The sequence below is a fragment of the Typopeltis vanoorti genome, chromosome 1, assembly GCF_054136105.1.
Source record: "Typopeltis vanoorti isolate ZY-2024b chromosome 1, IOZ_Tvanoo_1.0, whole genome shotgun sequence".
In the NCBI taxonomy this organism is placed as follows: Eukaryota; Metazoa; Arthropoda; class Arachnida; order Uropygi; family Thelyphonidae; genus Typopeltis; species Typopeltis vanoorti.
Genome location: NC_143549.1, coordinates 137,305,492 through 137,332,724, shown reverse-complemented (window position 1 = coordinate 137,332,724; position 27,233 = coordinate 137,305,492). Strand labels below are relative to the sequence as shown.

The 27,233-nt window shown below is 36.2% G+C and overlaps 1 protein-coding gene across 3 annotated transcripts in view; it reads right to left on the bottom strand.

Annotated features, from left to right (window-relative positions):
- The window catches only part of bchs (WD repeat and FYVE domain containing 3 bchs), a 1,305,514-nt gene that overhangs the window by 647,532 nt on the left and 630,749 nt on the right, over positions 1 to 27,233 (bottom strand). For all 3 annotated transcript variants that reach the window (XM_090399415.1, XM_090399420.1, XM_090399430.1), the window contains exons 35-36: positions 22,481 to 22,690; positions 131 to 325 (exon numbers count right to left, since the gene is read on the bottom strand). In XM_090399415.1, coding sequence (XP_090255541.1) covers positions 131 to 325; positions 22,481 to 22,690 — 405 coding nt within the window. The remainder of the gene's footprint in view (positions 1 to 130; positions 326 to 22,480; positions 22,691 to 27,233) is intronic.

Below are 27,233 nucleotides of genomic sequence, written 5' to 3'. Positions count from 1 at the left end.
AAAAGAAAAACTGTTCATTTGGGCCACATGCAAAAAATCCTCACCCAGGAATTGATTAGCGGCTATTCCCAATAAAATCTTTAAAGTTCCCTTCCCCATCCTTTATTTATTTTCACAACATTTCACTTACCTCTAAAAGTATGTCAATTACAGGTGCCTGCTTTGGATTGATAGCTAAGGACAAACTATCTACAACTATGACTCTAATAAAATCCATGACAAATTTACGAGCTGGATGATTAGTCAGTGAAGTACCCTTTTCATGTGACAGAATAGTAGAATCTCTGAATTTTAGCACCATGAGCGAATCATCCTCTGGAAATGGCTATTAAAATAAATAAAATTAATATAACATTTCTAATAGGATTAAACATGCAAAGATTAAATAAATATATATATATATATATATAAAATAATCTCCATAATAAACAATTGAAAACAAATAGAACTTTAAAATAAAAGACCATCATCATTATTATATATAGCAGAACATCATGATCATTATCACAGATAGCATAATCTCAATATAATTAAACAGAAAATATACTGACAAAGCTAAATGTTTTTGCCACTGTTTCTTTCATCGGTCGCATGGAGGAACTCAAACAAAGATGAGTACTATGTGACTGAAAAACCCTCATCCTGAATTCCATATTCAAAAAACATTCTATTATGCTTTTCAACGAATAAACTATGACAAAAATTTGAATTTTAAATAAAATTCTCTCTCTCTCTCTTTTTTTTTTTTTTTTTTTTTTTTTATAACAGTCTAGAAGAGAACATTGTAAAGATGAAGTATCTTCAGGACTGAGGCAACCCATGGTAAAGGTGGACCAAGCTCTCATCACTACTTGGATAAAGGATTAAACTAAATTTATTATAGTCTAACCAAGTGGAAAAAAAAAGTTCCAACATCTTTCTCTAAATCCAGAGTAATTTAATAATAAGGTGAGACACCTGTTGGCAACTCTTATAGGTAAATATGACTTCTCCATTACTTCCACCTCAGTATCACCACCTCTGGCTCTGGCTCCCACTGACGAGACCTCAATAAAGGTCGAAACCAGTCTGGATAGTGGCCTTCCCATAATGCATAGCATTATACATGTCTGCAAGGAGATTGCTTTGCATTATGGGAGATAATAAGACAAGTAGTGATGAGAGCTTGGTCCACCTTTACCATGAGTTACCTCAGTCCTGAAGATACTTCAGGTGCAAACTTTGTTTGCTTACACTTGGATAAAGGATTAAACTAAATTTATTATCGTTTTCCCAACATTTCTCCCATTGTTGGAATGCTTCCTGGAACACACTTTCTCTGATGGTGCCAGTTCTATTATGGCATTTTCCTGAATCTCCTCAATGGTTTGGAAATGACTTCCTTTCAAAGTGGTTTTAAGTTTGGGAAACAGGAAAAGTCTGCTGTAGCTAAGTTTTGAGAATAGGGTGGATGGGACACAACAGATATCTGATAGTTTTTGGCATATAACTGCGAATGAGGAGCAATGCATGAGCCAGCACATTGTCATGGTGCAACATACAAGTCTGGTTTTCCCACAATTCAGGCTTCTTTCTGCACACTGCATCCCTGAAACATGCTAAAACTTCTTGGAACAACTGATTGTTTACCATCTGACCATGTGGTATAATTTCATAATAGACAATGCCTTTCCAATCAAAAAAACATAACCAACATCACCCAGATCTTTGACCGACTCATCCAAATTGAAATGTTTCTGTAAAATTTTTACCAAGCTTGCAGCAAAATTTCACACACATTGCTCTTCAAGATCTTTCATTATGTTAGATCCTAAATGAAGGAATCTTGGAAAGAAATCATTCATTTGGAATCTAACATATAAAACTTGCTGACAAAGACAAATACCTGCACATCAGCTGTAATTAAAAGTGAAACTTCTTCACTTTATGTAAAATTTGTATTCTTTATTTCAAGTGCCTTATATTTAAGCTGATGTGATTATATTAAGATTTCATTTTTAAGTTTGTCTAAAAAGAGAGATAATCTGATTTAAATTTAAGCCTCACTTAAGATATGTAAAATTTACTGCGAGTCATCTAAAAAGTTGCTAAGTAATAATGCCTGGAAGGCATTATTACTTAGCAACTTTAAAGCTACACGTGTACAGTGTAACGCTAGCGGCTATAGCTTACTCGGAAAATTACGTTGCCATGTATTCTGTGAATCCAAGTATAACAGCATCGTAAAAGCGACGGTCTGTAAAAGTGCCCCCTTTTTTCAGTCCCAATTAGGGACTGAAAAAAAGGGGTGCTCTATAGAAGAATATAAGGGGGTTGAGCGCGTATCGGAGGACCCGCTCTCTAGTCGTAACGTTTTCCTGTTTTGGTAGTTTGAAAGTTAGCGGGCAGTTTCACGTGGGGGGGGGGGGGAAGTGAAGTCTGTGATAATTCTATTCTATGCAAAGCTGAAGATAAAAATTCCAGTCCTAGCAGAATCAAGCCGTTGCTGAAAAGTCCCATCGAGTTGTTCCTGAAACGCAGAAATTTGAGTCCATTTTCAGCAGAAGGAATGAAGATAGTGTAACCGCTACGTTGGCACATGGACAGCCAATAGATGAGAAATATCCAGACATACACGTGGTGCAGAATGACGTGGAAAAAGTTTGGTAAGGTGCAATTACTCTAATTTTGTGTGAAAGTTCATTAGAAGAGAGCAGATTGTTTATGAATGTGAAATTAAGAACTGTATTCTAAAGAACTCTGTGGACAGTCTCTATTTAGAAAGTTAACCTCTTTGAGAGTAAGAAGAATTGTTTGGAAGAGATCTTTTGTAATTTTTTGTATGTGATAGGATTAACTTGATGCGATATGAATAGTACAATTTAGTATCTCAGTAACATTTGAATGTTTGTTAGTTTTCTCTTGAGAGTAATACTACTGAAAGGTATTTAGCCTAACTTCATATCATTTGCTATCTATCCCAATATGCAGTTACTGTGTTTAGCTTGCTTTATAAGATTTAATTAATTTAGAAAGTGTTAACCTCTTAATTCAAGTTTTATTTAGTATTGAGCATAATTGAGTGTATGAATTTTGTATTGTGTTTTAGATATTCCAATAAACATCTCATATTTACCTGAACCTGAGTCATGCCTGATTACGATTCCAACTTACCACTTATAAAAATAGAATCTATTTTTGCTGGAAGGATTTAGAGAGTGAATATAAATATATATTTGGGTCACGACTGCAATAATCTGAATCTATACGGCAGTTTAAATAAGATATTGTGTAAGAAAGCTAAGAATCTAGTATTGTCTCCCTGAGTAAGGATCTTTTCTACTATAGGATACTGGCTGGCGCAGCAAAATATAAATTTGCTAGTATCTGAAGAGGAAACAACCCTAGATATAAGAATAAGATTAAAGTAAGTGAAGAAAGAATAAATAACAAAAGATAAATATATAACAACAGAGCAGCCGGTAGGATTTTGATTGTATAAGGTTTTAGTTAAGAAAGGATAGATTTAAGTAAACAACGAATTAAGAATAAATCATACCAAACAAACTTTCTAACAATTGTCACTTTGTCGCTAATCCAACAAACAGTTTGTGCATGTGCTCACTTCAGCGGATGTAACTCGACTACTAATGCTCATAGTAGAATGGTGCAAATGGCAGCTTGTTGTCAAAACCTGCCACTAGGTGTGCTCAGTAGCTGCAGCACACTCTCTGTGCTAGTTGGCATGCTATTTAAAAAGTTCTGTCTTTTTTTTTTTTAACACACTTTGTATTATACATATGTATTATATATGTAAAAATAAATAAAAATGCAATATATATATATATATATATATATATATATATATATGACAGAATGATCATTGACTCGGTTAACATACATAGTTTTATGAAGAATTAAATGACTAGAACCGAGATTTAAGTAAAAAGGTTTTAATATAAACACACTACTAGTTTCGGCCTGTAACAGCCTTCTTCAGGTGACATTATAAAAGAAAAAACACTAAATATTGAGGGTTAAAAGACTATGAACAACACAGACAGTCTTTATACATAATTAGCATGAAAACGTTGTAGTTGTATTTGAAGCTGTTCTTTCGTTTGTTGCATTGTTGGGAAAGTGTGTGTTTGCTGCATCACGTGAACGCCAGTACATGATTACTACTGAATGACTATCTGGGAGGTTGTAGCTTAAGTTGTTATTTAGATGAACAGGATTGAAGATGATTTCTCTAGATTCCACAATTTTTCTCTCTATTTCGTCACTGCAACGGAAGATGTTAGTAGATTTTTCCCAGCAGACTTTGTGACTTTGGTTATCATCATTAGGATTAGCCGAGAAAAGGATATGACTAGATAATGCACTCGCTTGCTGTCTCTTGTAAGTAATGTCTCTCATGTGTTCTTCCATACGCATTTCGACAGATTTGTCTGTCTGCCCGAAATAAGGAATATCGCAGTCACACAATATTTTATATACACCAGGGTATTTGAGTTGATGATGACAAGGTTTTGGGTGGCTAATTAAGGAACGGATCTTTGGAAGTGGAGTGAACAAGGTTCTGATATTTTATTTTCTTAGAACTTTTGCTAATTTGTGTGAAACAGTACTTATGTAAGGAATAGATATATTGCCTTTGATTCTATTTCTTTCTTCTGAGTGATGTCTAGGAGGATTAAGAAGGAATTTGTCAATGATTTTCTTGAAATATCCATTAACTTTGAAAGAAGTTTTCAGATGGTTTATTTCTGTAAGCAGTTCATTTGGGTCATCAAGAAGAGAACGGGCTCTATGTCCCAAGGTGGAAATTATTCCAAGCTTATGAGGAGGGAAATGATGAGACTGACTGTGCAGATATCTGTTGGCTCTTATGGTAAACTAAAAATATCGATATATAGAAAGCCCACACATACCAACAGATATCTGCACAGTCAGTCTCATCATTTCCCTCCTCATAAGCTTGGAATAATTTCCACCTTGGGACATAGAGCCCGTTCTCTTCTTGATGACCCAAATGAACTGCTTACAGAAATAAACCATCTGAAAACTTCTTTCGAAGTTAATGGATATTTCAAGAAAATCATTGACAAATTCCTTCTTAATCCTCCTAGACATCACTCAGAAGAAACAAATAGATTCATAGGCAATATATCTATTCCTTACATAAGTACTGTTTCACACAAATTAGCAAAAGTTCTAAGATAATACAATATCAGAACCTTGTTCACTCCACTTCCAAAGATCTGTTCCTTAATTAGCCACCCAAAACCTTGTCATCATCAACTCAAATACCCTGGTGTATATAAAATATTGTGAGACTGCAATATTCCTTATTTCGGGCAGACAGACAAATCTGTCGAAATGCATATGGAAGAACACATAGAGACATTACTTACAAGAGACAGCGAGCGAGTGCATTACCAAGTCATATCCATTTCTCGGCTAATCCTAATGATGATAACCAAAGTCACAAAGTCTGCTGGGAAAAATCTACTAACATCTTCCGTTGCAGTGACGAAATAGAGAGAAAAATTGTGGAATGTAGAGAAATCATCTTCAATCCTGTTCATCTAAATAACAACTTAAGCTACAACCTCCCAGATAGTCATTCAGTTGTAATCATGTACTGGCGTTCACGTGATGCAGCAAACACGCACTCTCCCAACAATGCAACAAATGAAAGAACAGCTTCAAATACAACTACAACGTTTTCATGCTAATTATGTATAAAGACTGTCTGTGTTGTTCATAGTCTTTTAACCCTCAATATTTAGTGTTTTTTCTTTTATAATGTCACCTGAAGAAGGCTGTTACAGGCCGAAACTAGTAGTGTGTTTATATTAAAACCTTTTTACTTAAATCTCGGTTCTAGTCATTTAATTCTTCATAAATATATATATATATATATTGCATTGTTATTTATTTTTTACATAGTCTTAAACCCTGCTCTAAAAACATAGATCTTTTCCAGGTCTCCAATAAGCAGGGTGGTGGTCTGATACTGGACAATGAAATTCATCTCCTACCTAAAGACAGTCACAAATATCCATGACCATGGATGGGAAGATTTGAACATGCAGCCTCTTTGTTTGAAGACAGAAATGCTAAGCACTCGCCAACCAAGCAGACAAATTTGGATATTTATGGATTTCCAGCATATTTACAGATTTATTTAGGGTAATATTTACAGATATAATGCAAACTTAGAGTTCAGTTTTGTCGTTAAATCAGAAAAAAAAAAAAAATAATATATATATATATATATATATATATATATGGTTCATAGTCTGTAGCAGAATTAAAGAATATGTGTGTCACTTGTCAAGAAAGGATAAACAATGATCATGTGTAGTCACGATCCACTAGGTTTCTTTGTCTGTTTTTCAATTCTGAAACTGTTTGGTAAACAGTTTTTGGCAACCTGATGAAGAAAATTTCAGTCATTTGTGAAATCAATTAATTTCACACTTTTATGCCATAATTTCTGACTCGTTTGATATTAAACTTTCTGAATGTTGGTTGGTTGGTTCAAGAAAACAGGCAAATCTTTATTTAAGGCATAGATAACATCAAATGTACTACTTCAGAAAGGAGTACACCTAAAGATATGAGATTATCCTCATGATAGAATTTACTTTTTACTAGACTGCATGTGAAAAGCTACTCCAGATGGTAACATAATATTCTTTAAACTAATATGAACTCAGATATGCTTAGAATACTAGGCAATAGATGGCCTAGAAGAAGGTGTACCAACGGGGCTCTCCAATTTCATCCCCACATGGAACTTTCAAAACTCTGGCACTAAATTCGGTCACCTGCCTCAAGTCTCCAAGTATATTAAGCTGCATGGCCCACAGGCTCTAACTTTTTATAGTTCTTCAACAATGTCCACCCTGAATTACTTTTACACACATGCATGCATGCAAATACTTACATGACACTTCACATCATTACCCTGCCTAAAAACTTGGAATTTTCAAAACTTTAGCCTCCATTGTCAGTGTAAATTTTGTCCTCATGGCTTGCACTGCACCTGGAACCATAAGCTTCCTTTGAGCAAATGGTTCCAACAAAAAACTTGTCTATGATAATGCTACCTTGAGCAAATGTCAAGAACATCTTATTCAAGGAGTGAAATAATGCAAAATATGTAAAAGTTATGGGTGCTGTGGAATGATGATATGAATCAAAACATTCCTGTAACTCTAGCAGTAATCATGGACAGAGCAAAGTCCTTGTTCAATGAAATAAATAAAGAAGATGGTGTTTCAAAAAAAGTTAAAAGTAATTCATATTGAAGAAATAAATCTCATTTTAAGAGGCCTTCCTGTATTTAATGTAGATCACTTTATCAAGATTTCAGAAGATTTCAAAGCTTCATTCCATATCAGGATCAGCATCAAACAAAATTTCTTTAGCATGCTGAATGTGATTAAAAACTAGCTCAAGTTCTTTTGTAGTTAACTTCTTAGTCTTAACATCCTCTTGTTATTCGCACTCATTATCTTCTTCTTTATATGCATGCCGTTCTTCTAGCTGAAGAAGATTATTCTCGCTTAACTGCTCTGAATGGGATTGAGCAAATTTCTCACATCTTCATTATCCAGTTCATTAAATCCAAGTTCTTTTCCAAATATGCTGATTTCTTCAATAATGTTAGATCATGGATTTTGCGCACGATAAACCAACATAGGCTTGAGTTTAAAGTCACCTTCTGCATTGCCTCCTAACACAAGCATAAGACATTGCAAGGTTATATCATCCTAGTGAGGTTACTGCTTTAACCTATGTGACAGACATTAATGTGGGAACAGAGGTGGATGAATTGGAGGTTCTTAGGATATTGCAGAATCTCAATGTAAATAAAGCTGTGGGATTAGATGAGATATCAGCTAGGGTTTTGTGAGAATGTGCAAGAGGACTGGTAATGTCCTTGACTAGGCTCTTTAATTTAAGTCTCAGCTCTGGTAAATTTCAAGGAAGTGGAAAGAGAGCAAAATAACTCCTTTACATAAGGGAAGTTCTAAGATGCAGTAGCAAATGAGAACTTCCTAGTAAAAAAGAGAATTCAAGAATGAGTAGATAAAAATATGATTCTGATGAGGTGTGGCTATTAAACAACAAGACAAGGTGTGCTGTTAATCGTGTACTCGTAGCAGTGGGATGCGTTTGAACCATCAATGACCTTGTTAGGTTCTAGAAGCAGTTGAGATAAGCATTGTTTGCTGTTGCTCGTAGTTAGTCTGCAGGCAGTTATAAAAGAAACACGAGTGAAGTCATTTTGCTGGAATAATGTCTAACATTAAACTTGAGCAGCGGATTAATCTCAAATTCCTTACGAAATTGAAGAAAACGCTGACCGAGTGTTCAAAACTGTTGAAGTACAATCCAGAAACAGAGAGAAAATCAAAGCACTGGAAAACTCCCAAGTCACTGAGAATGAAAAAAAAAAGCAAGAAAGAGCAAGTCAAAACTGAAGGCAATGCTAATCGTTTTTTTTTTTTTTTTAATATTAATGGCGTGCTAATGTTTGAATGGGTACCAGAGGGTCAGACAGTTAACCAACATTATTACCTTGAGGTTCTGGCCAAGCTGAGAGAACGAGTGAGGAAGAAGAGATTCGATCTGTGAAAGAACAACACTTGGTTTCTCCATCAGGACAATGCTCCAGCACACAGTGCACTGTCTGTAAATCAGTATCTGGCTGATAAGAAGATCCCAGTGTTGGACCATCCACCTTACTCACCAGACAGACTTAGATCCATGAGAATTTTTATTTTTTCCAGAGTTGAAATCTGGATTGAAGGGCACTAATTTCAGTCAGTGGATGAGGTAAAGAAGAAAATGGCAGCGCTACTGAAGCAGATAACACCTGATGACTTGCACCACTGCTTCCAGCAATGGAAAATTCATATGCAATGGTGTATAGATAAAGGAGGGGAGTATGTTGAAGGGGATAACAATTGTACAATTGTAATAATAAACCACATTATTGCAACCAGTCTTGTTATTTAATATCCACACCTCATATTAGGGTGAACATGACTTCGTGAAGGGTCGGTCATGCCTTAGTAATTTACTAACTTTTTATTACAGAGTAACAGATGAGTTGGATAAAGGAAACAGCTACACAATGATTTTGCAAAGGCATTTGACAGAATACCACATGGAACCCTGTTAGGCAAATTAGAACAAACAGGAATGGATATAGCACTGGTTAAGTGGAAAAGAGGGTGGCTAATAGACAGATATCAAAAAGTGGTATATGGAGGAGCAGAATCAAGGTAAATACAGGTGACTAGTGGTATGTCACAAGGTTCAGTGCTAGGACCACTGCTGTTTAATTTGTACATAAATTATATATAAAATGAGATCGCACGGTTGAGCGGAGTGATACATATTGCAAAGTGCAGCTGGAGCATATGCACAAATGTCTACCAAGTGTACCAGCCAAAAAAAAAAGTATGATAGGAAAAATAAGAGTATGATTGTGAAATGTAAACAAAATGAAGGAGAGAGTGCTGTATGGAGATTCGTTAGTACGAGGTGTGATAGCAGAGAATTTGACAAAATTGTACCAACCTGGTGCGACCATTAAGGTCGCACCAGGTTGGTACGATTTTGGTACGTAAGTGAGTCTATTAGGGAGCAAAAGCAGAGGGTGAAAGAAATGATAGTGGTGGCAGGTACAAATGATTTCAAAAGAGATAAAATGATAGAGGACCGGAAGGAATTGTTTGAGGTAGCAAAAGAGAAGAGGGAGAGAGTTAGGATGATTAGTCTTTTGCCACAGTATGACAGTGAAGAGTTTAGGAGGAGGGCCAAAATTGCAAATGACTTTATGCGTGGGTTATGCAGGATGAGTGGTGTGGAATTTGTGGATGTGTGGAGTGAGTTCGATGGGGGAAAGGATCTATATAAGATGGATGGTTTGCATTTGAAGGGATTCGGTGTAAGGAGACTTGAAAAAGTGATGTTGAATGAAGTGGATGTGCAGAATCAGGGAAACTAGATTTATTAAAGGGGAGGAGGGAAGTAGATATGCAGACCTCAGGGAGGCAGTTGAGTATATGAATGAGTATAATATGCCCGAGCAAATAAGAAGGACAACAAATCAGAATGGGATAGTTAGTATAAGGCATCAAGGTACAGATGGGGCTAACGGGGTCTGCAATTCATGTATACTAATGCTAGGAGTATTAGGAACAAGAAGGAAGAATTTTTGGCCTTGGTTGGCACTTCCAGACCACAGGTTATTGGCATTAGTGAAAATTAGTGAAACATGGCTGCCTGAAGATGATATAGCTAGTGGGATTGAATGTGAGGGATATAGTGTGTTCAGGAGTGACAGGGAGAATAAAATGGGGGGAGGAGTGTTATTGATGATAGCTGATGAGCTGCAGCCAAGGAGAATAGAAGCGGAACTGCAGATAGAGAAAAGAGCACATTTGAGGCTATTTAGTGTGAGATTGAAACTAGTAGAACTAAATATACAGTTGGGTGCTGCTATAGACCAGGTGACGGAAAAGATGGTGGAGATGGTATGCATAAGCAAATAGAAGAAATGAGTTGAAGTATGGTAATTATTATGGGAAATTTCGACTAAGGTAGCATTGATTGGAGGGAGGAGAGAACACATGGGAGGAAGGAATTGGATTTTATGCGGTTATTAAGGGATAACTATCTGCGACAGTATGTAATGGAAAATACTAGGGGGCCGGAGACTGCTTGATCTAGTAATTGCATCTGAGGATTTGACTGTAACGAATATGACCACGCTGCCACCAATTGGTGAGAGTGATCATAAGGTCTTGACTTGGGAGGTGGCTAAAGGTGTGGAATTTACAATTAAGACAGGGTACATGTGGAATTATCGGGCTGGTAAGTATGACAAGCTTAGGAGTTTGATTGGTTCAGTGCCATGGCATGTAAAACTGCAAGGGCTGGATGTTGATAGTGCATGGGAGGTGGTTAAGAAGTGTTTGCAGGAGGCAATGGCTGACTGTATACCTAGAGTCCGAATAATATATCATGTAAGGATTAAATGGATGAATAACATCAATTAAGCTTGAACTGGAAAAAAAGAAACAACTGTGGAGGGAATTTAAGGAGAAAGGCGACCTGCATGCACATGAACGGTAAAAAGCCCATGCCAGAAAGGTAACAAGTGTGGTAAGAAAAGCAAAAGCAAATTATGAAAGAACATTAGCCATGCAGGCTAAAGAGAATCCCAAACAGTTTTTTCGAAATGTTGCAAGTAAAAGAAAAAATGTATACAGCAGATTGATTTTAAAGAATGCTGATGGTAGGGAGGTAACCGAATCAGTTGATATAGTAGAATTACTGAGTGAGCACTTTGCAAGAGTATATCATCCAGGTGGTGACATGGAAGAACCATCAGCTTATACGGGAATTATGGTGAATGAAGTGGAGGTGATTAGTCTATTACAAAACCTCACTGTCAATTCATCTGTGGGATTGGATGGTATACCAGCTTGTGTCGTACGAGAAGTGGCTAAAGAATTGTCAGTGCCTTTGAACATTTTGTTTAACACGTTCGCTGCAAACTACGAGTACACTCGTAGTTCGTACATGAGCTTCACAAGCCAACTACGAGTATACTCATCTGTCGATTTACGAACCTCCTATGCCAAACACAAGTTAACCCTTAGTATAATTACCTTAGTTTGGACCCCTTGGATTCTGAATAAAGCAGAGAGCACGTCTGGGGGCTTGATAGAAGGGAAATAATTTCAACTAAAACACAGTATATTATGTATTTGCCTCAGATGCCAACTACGGATATACTCGTATGTCGATTACCAACCTCCTATGCCAAGCGCGATCTAATCCGTAGTATAACATGTAATTTGTAAATCAATTTAAAACTGATAAAAATCAATAAAAATAATAAAATGAAATCAATAAAATAAAAACCAATTTATTCAAATTACGAATGATACACTTCAAAGCAATTTTTTTACACACAATGGCGTTTTTTTTCTGGCAAACAGGACAATAATAACGTGTTTCATGTCGTTATTTGTTTCGTGTACATACTCGGGATCTTTGTCGGCGAATATTTTTTCTGTATGTGGTAAAATTTCCAAATAATGAAGATCCCGAATCCTGATGATAATCTGTGATGCTCTAAGCTTATCCGTTCCAACAAAAACTGAGATAAATTGAACTCTAAATTTAAATGCAGTCATTGCATTTCCAGTAATTATATTATAAAATTTATGCGCTTTTAGAATGTATATATATCAAGAATGCATATTGCCAATTTCTTTGGCCATCTAATTATCTTTCGTAAGGGGGAATAGTAAGAAAGAGCATTTGATCAGAAAGATCGATGCCTGACATACCCAAATTATAGTCCCTAACGATATTTGGTTTTAATTTAATTTTACAATTGTGATTTTTTTGCACCAACCATTTAAAATTTGTGCATATTTGAAATGGAAAGAACTTTCCTCTTGTCCTTCCATTTGCGATGATGAATTCATTAAATTCATCATCGCTCATATTAGCGTAAACTTCTAGTTCTTTATCAGTAAGTTTTCTTTTACTGATCATGCCGAAACTGAAGGTTTTTAGAGACTACACGCAATAAACATATTCATCAGCGCATGCAATATATGGGTGGGGGTGATATGAGATTACTCGTAGTTGGCATATGAAACAAAATTCTGTCTGATATGCTGGCTATGAGATTACTCATAGTGACCTTGAAGATGGGAAAGTGCTTGGCATGCGGGAACAAACTATGCCCAAGGAGTGTGGCAGCGAATATGTTAATTTGAGTCTCGGGTCTGGGTTATTCCCAAGGGGGTGGAAAGAGGAGAAAATAGTTCCACTGCATAAAGGAGGTTCCAAGACTGCTGTTGTAAATTACCGACCGATCAGCATATCGTTGTCAAGGTCTTGGAGAAAATAGAGGAAAATACATGAATGGATAGATGAAAATGGGTTACTGTGTGGGGGACAGCATGGTTTTGTGAAGGGAAGATCATGCATCAGTAACTTGTTCACGTTGTATAACACAGTGATGGCTGAACTCGATTAGGGTATCGGGTTTACAGTGATTCTACTGGATCTTGCTAAAGCCTTTGATAGGATACTACATGGAATTCTAATCAGTAAGCTGCAGCATATGAGAATGGATAGGAGGGTGGCTGATGGAGAGATATCAGAGAGTGGTTTATTCAGGAGTAGAGTCCAAAAGACGGCCTGTAACTAGTGGTGTGCCACAGGGTTCTGTTCTTGGACCACTACTGTTTAATTTGTTCATTAACGATATAGGAAAGGATCTGAGAGGAAAACTGTGCATCTGTTTGCGGATGATGCAAAGTTAGGTAGAACAATTGTGAGTGCACAGGATGTCAAAATTTTGCAGGATGATTTGGATAGTTTGGAGGACTGGGTTAAGGAGAATAGATGTCAATTTAATGTGGAAAGATGTAAGGTTTTGCATTTTGGGGTGAAAAGATTAGCAGCAGTATATCACATTGGTGAAACTCCAGGAGATTGACGAGGCCAGGGATTTGGGAGTGTTGGTGGATAGGGATTTGAAGTTTAGGGGACACATCGCAAAAGTGGCAAAATCAGCTAATCAAATCACTTGGTTGCCGAAAAACACTTTAACGAGCAGAAACAAACAGGTTATTGTTCCTCTGTATCAAGCCTTGATAAGACCCCCATCTAGACTACTGTGCCTAGATATGGGTGCCAGGGTTTCTTCTTGAAGGGGAGGAGATGGAGAGGATCCAGAGAAAAATGACCAAATAATAGCAAGTCTATGGAATGAACCTTATGAGAACAGGTTGAAGATTTATGGGTTGCAGAAATTGGTTGATAGGCAGAAAAGGGGTGATATGATTGAGACATTCAAATTACTGAAGGGTTTATATAAGATTAATTCAGAAGATATTTTTGAGAATAAGACTGGTAGTGGGAGGACTAGGGGCCATGCATGGACGCTTGGTAAGAGTGTGGTTAGCAAGGGTGTTAGATCTAGGTTTTTTACTTGGAGAGTGGTAAATGAGTGGAATAAGTTGACAGAGTCTGTTGTGGGTGTCATGACTGTAAATGAGTTCAAGGTAAGTATGATAGATACTGTGTGAATGTTGAATAGTTGTTCTTGACATGATGTTGGGCCTCCCTCGATGAGTCTAAGGACTTCTTGGAGCTGCACGTAATAATAATAATAATATAGGAAATAACCTGAAAGGAAATATTCAGTTGTTTGCTAATGATGCAAAATTAAGTAGAGTAATAGTTAATCAAGGCAGTGTGAAGAGCTTGCAGTATGATTTAAATAGGCTGTTAGCACAGGCTATTTAAATAATCTTTAAATCTAATCTTTAAAAGGTACCCGTGGAATAACTATAAATAATAAATTACACGATAGCCATAGTAATTAACTTTAATGAAATAAAGGTACAAATTTACCTTTATTTTGTCAATTTCTACATGATATTGAACAAATTAACAAACAGAAATATAAGGGATTTGTCCAATCCCTTATATTTCTGGCATCTCAGATGAATGGCAGAACTCTGAAGTATCATTTCATTCCCATATATTTTCCTATCAACAAAATTTCTCAACTGTTGCCATCTATAAAAGACAAACTGGCACGTCTATCATTAGCTGGCATTTACCAGATACCGTACATACCAGAACATACTTTGGACAAATAGGCCATTCTGTGGAAAAAAGAATGAATGAACATCAATATTATATCGGATGCATGAAACCTCAAAAAATCTGGTCTCGCACAACATAGCACTAAATACAATATCCAGTGGGATAAAGCTCGTCTTCTCCATAGATGCAAGTTTAAATATGAACGCCTTTTCAAAGAAAGCTGCGAAGCCCTTTTACATTGGCCAAATCTGAATCAAAATGATTGTCTCTCTCCCCAAAAATGCTTGGGAGTTTTTGGCAATTGGGAGATTCTTATCTTATGTAACCATCAAAGAAATAGTTTTCAAGAATTATTTCATAATATTTTATTAATATTAATTTCTAGCAGGAGGCAGCAGTTTTTTAATTGGTAATCCACCGACTGTTATGTACTTTGCAATCTATTACTTTGAAATGCTTGTTGTCTACACTGATGATGTACTGTGAATTTCAGTACGAAATATTTGTACCTTTATTTCATTAAAGTTAATTAGTATAGTTATCATGTAAGGCAAAAAACAATGGGTGCCTGTTTAATGTGGAGTAATGTAAAGTTATGCATTTTGGGATAAACAGATTAAAAGCTGTGTATCACATTGATCGAGCTGCACTCCATGAAATAAATGAAGGGAGAGATTTAGGGGTGGTGGTAGACAGAGAGTTAAAGTTTAGAGGACATACGAGGGTGATATGAAAAGTTCTCGGCCTAACAATGAAAAAATAAATTTATAATTTAAAAATTTTTATTTTTCAACATCATTTTCTTAAGACTAATACGTTTATTCCAGCGATGCTCCAGTGCCATTATCCCTTCCCTGTAGTGGTTCTCAGTAAGATCTGCAAAATACCCCTCTACAGCTGCAATCACCTCTTTATTTGAAGAAAAACGTTGACCAGCGAGGAAGAGTTTTAGTTTCGGGAAGAAATAGAAGTCAGAGGAAGCCAAATCTGGGGAATAGGGTAGATGTTCCAACAATTCATAGTGCAGATCCCTTAATTTTCCCATTGCTAAAACACCTTTATGGGCAGGTGAATTGTCCTAATGAAAACTGATATTTTCTTCTGCAAACCGGGTCTTTTCTTGCAAATTTTTTTGTCTAGTCTAGTTAAAAGATCAGAATAATATTCCCCGGTTATTGTTTTACCCTTTTCAAGATAATTAATAAACAAAATGCCTTTAGCATCCCAAAACACCAATGCCATGATCTTTCCTGCAGATAGAACCACCTTTGTCTTCTTTGGCACTGAACAACCAGCTTCTGTCCACTGTTTTGACTGCTGTTTGGATTCTGGTGTGTAATGGTGAATCCAAGTCTCATTCATAGTAATAAATTGACGCACAAAATCAGTTTCATTCTTGTTAAAACGGTCCAAGTACTGTACAGAGATTTTCATGTGAGTGCATTTTGGATCTGCTGTGAGCAAGCCCGGCACCCATCTTGTGCAAAGCTTTTTCATTTGCAATTCTTCATGCAAAATATATCCTATGTGTTCTTTTGAAATGCCTATAGTCTCAGCAATTTCATGCACTTTGACTCGTCGGTCATCCAATAGCATATCGTGCTCTTCACAATGATTTCCAGTGTTGTTACACTGTTTGGACGTCCTTCATGTGGATAATCTTCAAGGCTGGTACAGCCAAGTTTAAACTCGGCAGCCCATTTCTTAATTGTCAAAAATGACAATTATGGAGGAGTGTCCATAAATTTTTATGAATTTCGAATGAATTTCTTTTGGAGTTAAACCTTCTTTTACAAAGAATTTTATAACTGCACAATACTCAATTTTATCCATTTCAAGGATAAAACTTTTGACAACACTTTTGCTTCAGACAACTGTATAAAACAAACTACTTGATAGAATGACTTGCAATTTTACATGGATGCTTACTACAGATGTACCAACTTAGAAAAAAAAAAAAAAAAATGCTGATAGTGTTCCCACCTATGGTCGAGGCCGAGAAGATTTCAGACCACCCTCGTATTGCTAAGGTAACCAATAAGATTACTTGGCAATTGAAGAACATATTAACAAGGAGAAATATTCTTCTTTATAAGGCCTTGATATGTCCACATTTGGATGTATGATGAGGAAGTGGTAGAGAAGATTCAGAAGCAAGTGACCAAGATGGAGTGGTCTGCAGAATGTTCCCTATGAAGATAGATTGAAAATGTGTGGATTGCAGAAGTTGGTAAATAGATGAAAAAGAGGGATATGATAGAAACATTTTAGCTGCTTAAAGAGTTTTATAGGATGGATGCAGGGGAAATATTTTAGCAACTGGCTAGAGGGATCAGAACAAACGGTCAATCCTGGGAGTTGAATAAAGGTGTGGTTAGTAGGAGTGTGAGGACTAGATTTTATGCTTCGAGAATTGTGAATGAGTGGAATGGGTTGCCAGAGAGTTGTGAATGCTTTTTTCTGTTAATGGGTTCAAGGAGAGGTATGATAGATTGTGTGGATACTTTGGGTCTCTTGTGATGCGTCTTTGGAATCCATGAAGGTGCCTGTATAATAATAATAGTAATAATAATAATAATTATAAAAATCAAAATTCTCTTCCCATTGCTGACAAGTGGTGGGTAGTGCAAAAAAAATAACCTGTTCTAAGATAAAAAGCCAAACGGCTATTTTTTCTGGCAAAGTTAATTAAATTAAGGGGATAAAAATCTCTTATTATTTTACAGCCAGTATGCGAAACTCTGAGATCGAAAACCACGATCTAAGAGTTTCATGCGAAAGAACTATCGGCGAATCCAAGCGTAAGTGAACACCTGGTGGTACAACACCAAGGCAACTCGAAGCAAAAGTGGAGCAAGCTCCCTCACTATCCTTGAAATTTTCTCATAATGTAAAACACAGCTCCTAGGAGATGTAATACTGCCTTACATTATGAGGAGAAGTCACTACCCAGACCGGTTTCAACCTTTTGTGAGGTCTCATCTGTGATTAGGTAGACCTGGATGATATCCAAGTTTAAGTGAAAAGAACTTAGATACCTTCACTATAAGGATAGTGAGGGAGCTTGCTCCACCTTTGCTTCGAGTTGCCTTGGTGTTGTACTACCAGATGTTCACTTACGCTTGGATTCGCTGATAGTTCTTTGGCATGAAACTCTTGGATCGTAGTTTTCGATCTCAGAGTTTCGCATACTGGCTGTAAAATAATAAGGGATTTTTATCCTCTTAATTTAAATAACCTGTTCTGTTGTAGGTAATGGAATGCCCAACACGTTACATAATCTGTTACTCAGGGAAATAGGGCAGCTGTAGAATGAATGTTCTACTGTTTTCAATCAGTAAGTAACAGATGTCACAGATTGGATCACCAATGGTAAAGTACTTCCAAATGATGGCATTGACTGGAAGGCAACCATATGCAATTCTGCAAGCAAGATCCCTCTTCTTAAGTTATTCTTGGAACTTCGATAAGTTATGAAATAAAGTGTTGTTGTCAGTACTCAACTGCAGAAGTTCACAGCAAAAGAGGTTAAAGATTTCATTATACAAAATTTTACTTTTTTTAATGGAAAGAATGTCATGCTAGAGTGTTGAAGTCTTTAGGATCAATCTCAGCTTTTGGACCTTTACAATAATTTACACCAAACAGGAAAAGATGAAAACCAGGTAATCTGCACATGTGTGATTGGTTGGCAATATTTTATGGATTTTTGAAGCTGAATTTCTTAAATTGCATAAAATTAAATTTTTCTTTGCTGAATTTAGTGAATTGTCTATTGAAGAATGCAGCTGAGGTTCTATCTGCTAAATGCTGCTATCAGTGGGAGCCAGACCCAGAAGTGATACCAAGGTTGAAGTAATGCAGAAATCATATTTCCATATATAAGTAGTCAAAAGGTGTCACACCTTATTACTAAAATAGACTGGATTAGAGATAGATGGTGAAAGGTTTTTCAGCATCTATCTCTAATTTGCTTCTTATTGGATTAACACCTTTTAAGGCCATGACTTTTGTTTTATCTTGTGATGTCTGTAATATTTATGATGTACAACTGAACAGAGAAGATTATGGGTTTGAGTACTATGACTTTAGAAGAAAGGTAAGTGACCCTATTTTCCAGTCATCTAAGGTTTTGATGTTTTTGTATATAAGTTCTTGATCTAGTATTATTGGGTAAGTGGAGAAGGGAATTTCAAGTATAATGAAGCGTTCTCTCTTATAGGTTAGTCCAAAAGGAATACCTCCAATATCCCACTTTCCAAAAACTTTAAATTTTTTTTTCTCTGCATTAGTAGTTAATCCACTGATCTTGCTGAATTTTTCCAAAATACCAAAAAAAATATATATGGAATCATTACCCTTCAAAGTGCCCACTATGTCATCAGCACATGCTAATGCCTTATTTTTCTTTATAGTCGAAGGAACTATTTATTCCTTTCACAGCATGTGTATTGCCGTCTTTGTGTAAGAAAGGTTAAAGAACCAATGCAAAGAGCAATAGACTATGAGAGCAATCTTGCTTGACTCCTTTTTGAATTTTGATCGAATGTGACAAGGAACCATTAACCAGAAAGCAGGTAATTGAATTGGCATAGGACCTTTTGATAATGGATAGTAGCTTTTTTTACCTATAACAATACAGAAAGGGATGCTGGACATTATCAAATGCTTGAGTAAGTTCTACAGATAACACCGCCATTAATGCTTTTTCATATTTAAGTAAACGGAGTTGATCATGTAGTAGAAACAGATTAAATTCTACTCCTTGGCTTGGAACTCAATACACCTGTGTGCTTTTAATTATGTATCTCATTCCCACTTTGAGCCTGTTATTGATAATGCAGAAAAATATCTTGTAATTAGTATTAGATAGAGAAAAGGTCTCCAGCTGCTGATTAAGGTGTGATCTCTATTAGGTTTTTAAATGAGGATAGTATGGCTTGCTACAAATTCACTTGCTATGTGACAAGAGAAAAGAATTAAATAGTATAACTAGAATAGGAAGAATAAAATCCCAGGCCTTGCAGTAAAGTTCTATCCCTAGACCATCAGGTGCTGGGGATTTTCTTGTCTGGCATTCTTTATAGGCTGTGGTAACTTCAGATGCTGTAATTGGATATGAACAGGATATACCCATCATGGATATGAACAGGAAAGCCATTAATGTTCCAAGAGTTATAATTTCCAACAGACGGTTTCAAACAAATTTTTATTTTTTCATGCCAAAGACTCATGGGGTCTTTGGCATGGAAAGCAAGGTTTTTCTCCCCAGTTTATCTGGGGTTTTCCTCCTGCAAGCAGGTAAACTGACCCCATGAGAACACATGCAACTACAGCTATAGAATATACTGGGAGGCACAGGGCTAGTCAACTTATCCTTGGGATGGGTACAACTTAGAAGGGCTTAAGATAGCTCAGTAACAGGCCAGGAGGCCTAACACGTAGAAGGGAGGAGGAGAAGAAGATAATTTCTTTGCAAGTATAATATTGCTTATTAAGATTGCATATCCATTTCACTCCCACCCTGTTTATTCTTCAAAATATAGAAATACATTGTAATCTTGCTTGATTCATGTATTTTGTAATTCTTTTCCTGCTGTGCTGATATTCTTCTAATATAGCATTTGATACCATGGGATCGACTCAAGAACTCTCATTGGTCATAATTTCCTGCTTTGTAGTTCAGCATGTAATCTTTACTGAATGAAATATCCATACACTTAACCACTTGCAAGGTCACACAGTACAGCATGATCACTGCCAATGGTGGGCAGAATAGTCGTGATTAACTGCAATACCTTTGAAACTATAATTAGGTCCAAGTCTCATAAATGGGTTTAACTGGTTGGATGCTTTGTGTGTGTTGCACATCTTTTGGGATATAGTATAAAAACTGTAATAATACAAAAAAAAAAGTGGAAGAAGTTTAGACTAGAAGCCTAAATAACATCCTATGAGCATTCTCTATGGGCAGGAGGTCTATGAATGAATGTTTTCCAAATATTGAGAAGTTTAACATAATTATTCTGTTATCAAATGTAATTTTTAGGTCTTTCAATGCAGACGTCAACATGTCTACCAATCTGTCCAATGTAGCAGGCACAAGGCATCTTATACACTCCAGAATGCATGAGGTAGAATGAGGTTGATCCTTCTGAGAATGGATGAAGGTTGCTAATAACATAACTATTATTTTTGAAGAAGTTACAACATATACTGAATATTAATTATAATAAGTTTAATTAATACTTCCAATATATCTGTAAAATCAAATTGCCACCATCAGGAAACAATGAACAATGATATGTACATGCAGGCACTAATGCTGAATAAATGAGGCTGAAAAAAGGAAACCAAAGTTGGACTTACATTTCTAAATTTCTAAGTAGGAGTTGATGTTAAAACAACAGTCTCCCAAATTTTTGGCAGATTAATGCAACCATGCTTGTTAAGATAAGGATAATAGTCTTTCTGACCTATACTTCTATATAGCACATTCGTTTGCTTACACCTAATCCTGGGGGAAGTGGTATCCAAAGACAGGTCTGTCAATCCTAAAGCAGGCATTGAAGAAATTTGAAATCTTCAAACAACAACAACAACAAGGTACTATGCTCTGACTGCAACTTTGTTGAGATTTAATGGTCATAATATCCTCACAGGCACTTACAGAAGAGGTTATGAAAGATTTTGGTTGAGGTCATAACTTTGCTATTACACTGAAGCAAATTCCACTAGGGCTATTTCTTCTAATGATGCAGCTCTTTCCACAGAACACAACCATCTTTGCCACACTTTCTTGCCAGTGGCTACTATTCCCACAAAATAAATAAAATTCTACATGGACCTCACATTTCTATTCCATATATCCGAACACCTCTGAAAAGATAACAAAAGTACTAATAAAGTATAACCTTCAACACCACATTTCAAATTAGCAACTCTGATCTGCTCATCTAAGGAAAGCAGATCAGAGTTGCTAATCCTCCATCCTCTAGCATATCCTAGAGTTTATGAAGTTTCCTGTGACTTAGCCTACTATGGTCAAACAGGAAGATCTGTTAATGTTGACATTAGAGAACTTAATACATTCATTACTATTATTATGGCAATCCATTACTGGCAGACCATACTTTGGTAAATATCCTGTCACAATTGGTTAGATGAAAGAAAACTAATGTGCTATAGAGAAGTCATTACAGGTCAGAAAGACTTTCTTTAGAGTCAATGGCTATGAATCATTTTCCTAAACTTAACAAGAACAGTTGCATTAATCTGCCAAAAATTTGGGAGACCATCATTTGAAGATCAACTTCTACTTAACTGTAATACTTCTTGAAGTATTACAGTAATGTTGTAATACTTGTTGTAAAGCTGCATAATGTTGTTATACTTGACAGTGCATGGCATCAAATTAGGTCTTTAGATCTTTTCTCTGTTACAATTTGAATTTTTTCATTTAACTCATTTTCATGTGTAAACTGAAGATACCAGTTTGAAATCCAGGAAAATAAGCCAGTTAATAAATATCATTTTATAAATTATTCTGTATTGTTGCAACACCATTAAAGTAAGATATGTATAATAAATGTAATTTCATAAGATCTTTGGTTAATTATGAAGCTTTCAAAGTTTTAAAATATTGATTTGTATGAAAGAATACCATATTTAATATTATTTTCTTTGAATAAATTAAATAACTGATCTGTGCCAGCCTATGATAATGAATAATACAAGTTGAACAGAGATTCTATTAGATATAATTAAGATTTTGTATTAACAGGGAGCAGTGCCTATATAAGAAATATTAAAATAATAAATATACCTGAAAGTCATACATCGGTGATGCAGCTTCACTGTTATGATCTGAACCTGAAGAAGAAATGGGAAATAACGTAGCTGCCAATGCACCTAACACATCAGGAGTCATGCAAAGTATCATAAAATCAGGCCGGTTGTGGTATAAATACATGAGAAATTGTAAAAGCGTCATGGGGTAATCATGTGTTGTGGAGTTTTCTTCTTTTCCTAAAGACTTTACAGAAAAAGTAAAATAAATATAATTGCATAATTCGAACCAAAATATGACAAAATAATTTAATTTAAATAATATTATTTTAAGAAATGCTTACCAATGGATTCAGCATTTTTGTTGTTGTTGTTGTTGTTGTTGTTGTTTTTTAAATAAACATACATTTTGACTTTGCATTTTTACAATAAATATAAAGACTGGATGAGAGAAATAATATGCAGAGAGAGAGAGAGAGAGAGATGAGTGAGAAATGAAAATATGAGGTGAGGGATAGTTTGACAATGAAAGAGCATAGCATGAAAAGAAAATAAAACAAAACTTGGCAGTAATTTATATGCCAGGTTGGCTGAGTGGTTGGTGTATCTGCTCTCCAGCCAAAAGGCTGTAGGTTCGAATAGGATAAAGGATTAAACTAAATTTATTATAGTCTAACCAAGTGGGGAAAAACTTCTAAAATCAAAAAATGTTAGGTGTTTAATGGTCCCAATATTTTGTATCTTTCTCTAAGACATCAATTGGGATGCAATATATGAATTGTAGTAACACACATAAAACACACAAACATTAAATGGAAGATTAGAAAGCCTCAAGTCCTAGGAGGGGAGGGGATGGTTGCATGCATTATTTTGATGTGTAATTCTAACTGCTATTTGTGAGCTAAGCGTGTGAACAGTACATACTTGGTTTGCAGTGAATATGGAAAAGTGACATTAATTTTAGAAATTATGGACTTTACAACCGTGTTATAAATTACTATTTTAATTTCCTGACGTTACAACCTTCATATTAAGGTCATCATCTGGAGTATATACAAATATACAAGGACAAGTTGAGTTACATTTCACACAGTAAGCTAAAGACTCAATGATTTGATCACCGGTTATTCTACTGACATGACCTCTACTTAAAAAAATATATATATATATATCAAATTATTCATTGGAACAGATCTTCAAATATACTTGGGATTTTTAGACCATCGTTATTGTTCAGATTGGGGTGGTTGATAAGCGCTTAAAGATGAATTTAAAGTTATCTGCAATACTTTTCTAAAAAATGGTTACAGCCAAAACACGATTAACAAAATTCTCTACAAGACTTCAATAAAAAACAAAGATAAGCCAGACTATAATAAAACTATAGCCATTCCTTACATTAAAAGGACATCAGATAAAATTAACAGAATACTACAGAAATTCAACCTCAAAGCCACCTTTAAACCTCCTGCAAAATTTAAAATCTTACTCAACTCATCCAAACACCCACTCCCTCTGCTGGCCCACCTTGGGGTATACCGTATTTATTGCACCTGTAATATACCATATATAGGGGAAGCAGGATGCACAATTCCTATCAGACAAAAGGAACATAAATAAACGACACATTAAATATAATAGCTATGGTGAAGCTGGACTTTCTCATCATGCCCTGACACTTCACATGGAATTGACTGGAAAAGCACCATTTGTTTATATCACACCAAAACATAGTATGAACGTAAATTTAAGGAAGCCTGTGAGATTCTTATCACCAACCCCAATCTGAACAATAATGATGGTCTAAAAATCCCAAGCATATGGAAGGCACATATTCTACCCATGGAACCATTCTCCCTAAGAGTTAACTATAAACAGGACTATATAACCCAGAATCCTAAAATAAGACATCATTGTTACTGTAAGAAAACTATCCATATGAAAGAATGTTTCTTTCATGTTATCTTAAAACAGAATTTAGCTTTGATGTAATTTCTAAATAAATAATTAATTTTTAATTTTATCTGTATTTTTTTTTCACTAGAGGTCATGCCAGTAGAATAACAGTGATCAAATCATTGAGTCTTTAGCTTAATGTGTGAAATGTAACTCAACTTGTCCTTGTATATACTCCAGATGATGACCTTAATATGAAGATCGAAACTTCAGGAAATTAAAACAGTTATTTATAACATGGTTGTAAAGTCCATAATTTCTAAAATGAATGCTAATCACCATGCAACACTATAAGAAAGAAAAGTGACATTAAAACCTATTAAAAGCACTTCCTCATCTGATCAAGAAAGCATTGTACATTAATATAATGTGATACATCAGGATCAGAACTTGGCTCCCCACATATGATGCAGAAGATGCACCTTCTGCATCATATGTGGGCATTTGTCTTTTCTGCAAGTCAAAACATAAAACAAACACTCAAATTTAAGCATACAAAAAGAAATGCTTAACATTTCTTTGTGCATGCCAAAGCAAAACTGACACACTGAGATTCATTTTTAAGAAGAGCATAATTCTTATAAATGTTTCCAGTAGTATAAGGTAGATAGTCTTATTTGAGTTTTTTCTATAACAAATTTTATTCCAAAAAAAAAAAAAAAAAAGACCACTGCACTCAAGATATACCCTATCTACCAATAATTGTCCAGACACTCCTGTTATTTGAGGATATGGCATTCCAGGTTTGTTAAAAAAAATTAAAAACCAGTGTACAGATAGTAGGAAGCAGTATTTCATCATAGCAGTTGAATACTGCTTCCTACTATGTGAACACCTGTGAAGGGACACTTGTACATGAAGTCACTGAGTTCAAAAGATGTGAACTCAGTGCCTTCGATAGAGGTGTCATCGTGACTGTCACATTGGTGGTATGTCCAAACATGCCACTACTGCTCAACTGGAGCATCCAAAATCAAAGGGTTGGTGATGTGATCAACATATTGGACATTCTAGCATCACTAGTGTAGGAAAACACCCAGAGTGGTCGCTGAAAATGACCGACAGAGACAGGAGGGTGTTAAAAAGACTGGCATGCAAAAACCGGCTACAATCAGCACAGACCATCTGTGATGAGTTTCAGACATCACAACAATGAACAAGGCGGCTCATCTGGCCTGGTGCAAAGATTGCGTGAACTGGACAATTAACCAGTGAAAAATGGTACTTTTGATAACTAGGTTCACCTGTTTCCAGTCTGATGACAGGGTGTGGAGGCAAACTGGTGAATGCTTGTTACCACAGCGTGTTGTATCCACAGTAAAGTTTGGTGGTGGAGGAGTAATAGTGTACAGTGCATTTAGCTGGTTTGGAGTGGGACCACTAGTCATTGATTCCATGAAGGTAGCTCAGTAGATCGACCTTGGCAACCAGTCTATCCATGGATCTCTTGGCTACTAACTACATGCAGCAATCAGAAGTCAATGGTTTAAAGAACCAACTGACTAGAAATCTTGGCCCCCAAGTCCGAATCTGTCATCTTAACATCGAAGGAATTAGCAAATCAAAATGTGAATACCTTTCAAAATTCCTTCTTGACCAAAATATAGACATTGTACTCCTCCAGGAAACACATGCTGCTACTGAAGAAGACTTGTACAGAAGAGGGTGAATATACGGCTACCAGCTTGTAGGAGCAACTTATCACCATGCTTATGGCATACCGACATATGCCTGCAACAACATTGAGCAGATCAAACTTGTTACTGCATCAAGTGATGATGTCAGCTTCATCGTGACAAAGTTGGGCGAACTGACGCTTGCTAATGTCTACAAGCCACCAAACGTCCAATGGCCTCAACAAGTCCTCCCTCTTTTGAGCCACCCAACTATATATGCAGGAGACCTCGATAGCTACCATGAGTTATGGAAGTATGCTCAGAATGATGAATGCGGCATAGTCCTCGCCGACTGGGTTGAGACTTCCAATATTTACTTGGTCTTTGATGCTAAAGAACGTGGCACCTTCAGATCAGCAGCATGGAGAAGAAACCATAATCCTGACCTCTGCTTCATCACCTCTAACAACATGAATGAACCTCTACCTGCTCAAAGAAGAGTTCTCAGTGACTTCCCTCACAGCCAACACCGACCGGTCCTCCTTGAAGTGGGCATAAAAATACCTCTTGTCCGATCAATTCCCCAACTGAGATGGAACCTTCGAAGAGCTGATTGGGAAAAATATGCCATAGACCTTGACAAGTGTGTTCATTTCATACCTCCTGTAACCAATAACTACAATCGATTTGTAGGAGTTGTCATCTATACAGCTAAAAAACATATCCCTAGGGACTCCTTTCTGTAGCCCCCTAGGGATATATCCCTGGATGGAATGAATGGAGCAAACAACCCTACGAGAAATTTATGGAGAGCAGTAATCTGGAAATCGCAGAAGATATCCTCCATGACTCGGATGCTAGATCGAAACAGTTGAGGGACTGGACCTCAGGCACTCCAGCAGGAAGGCCTGGAGTGTATTACGGAAGCTAGGAGGGGCTACAATGATGATTACTAAAAAGACAGATGTCACACCAAACCAAGTTTCTAACCACATTATTAGAATCTCGAGATGCCAACGTGATAAAAACCATACCATTAAAGTCAAAACAGAAGCAAGAGACCAGAAGGCAAAACTACAAGACGAATCAGAATATGCAAGACCTTTCAGTGATGAGGAAATCAACAACACACTAGCTGATAAAAATACGGGAAAGGCCCCAGGGTTTGAGGGAGTTTACCCGGAATTTCTTATTCATGCTGGCAAAAATACCAAAAAA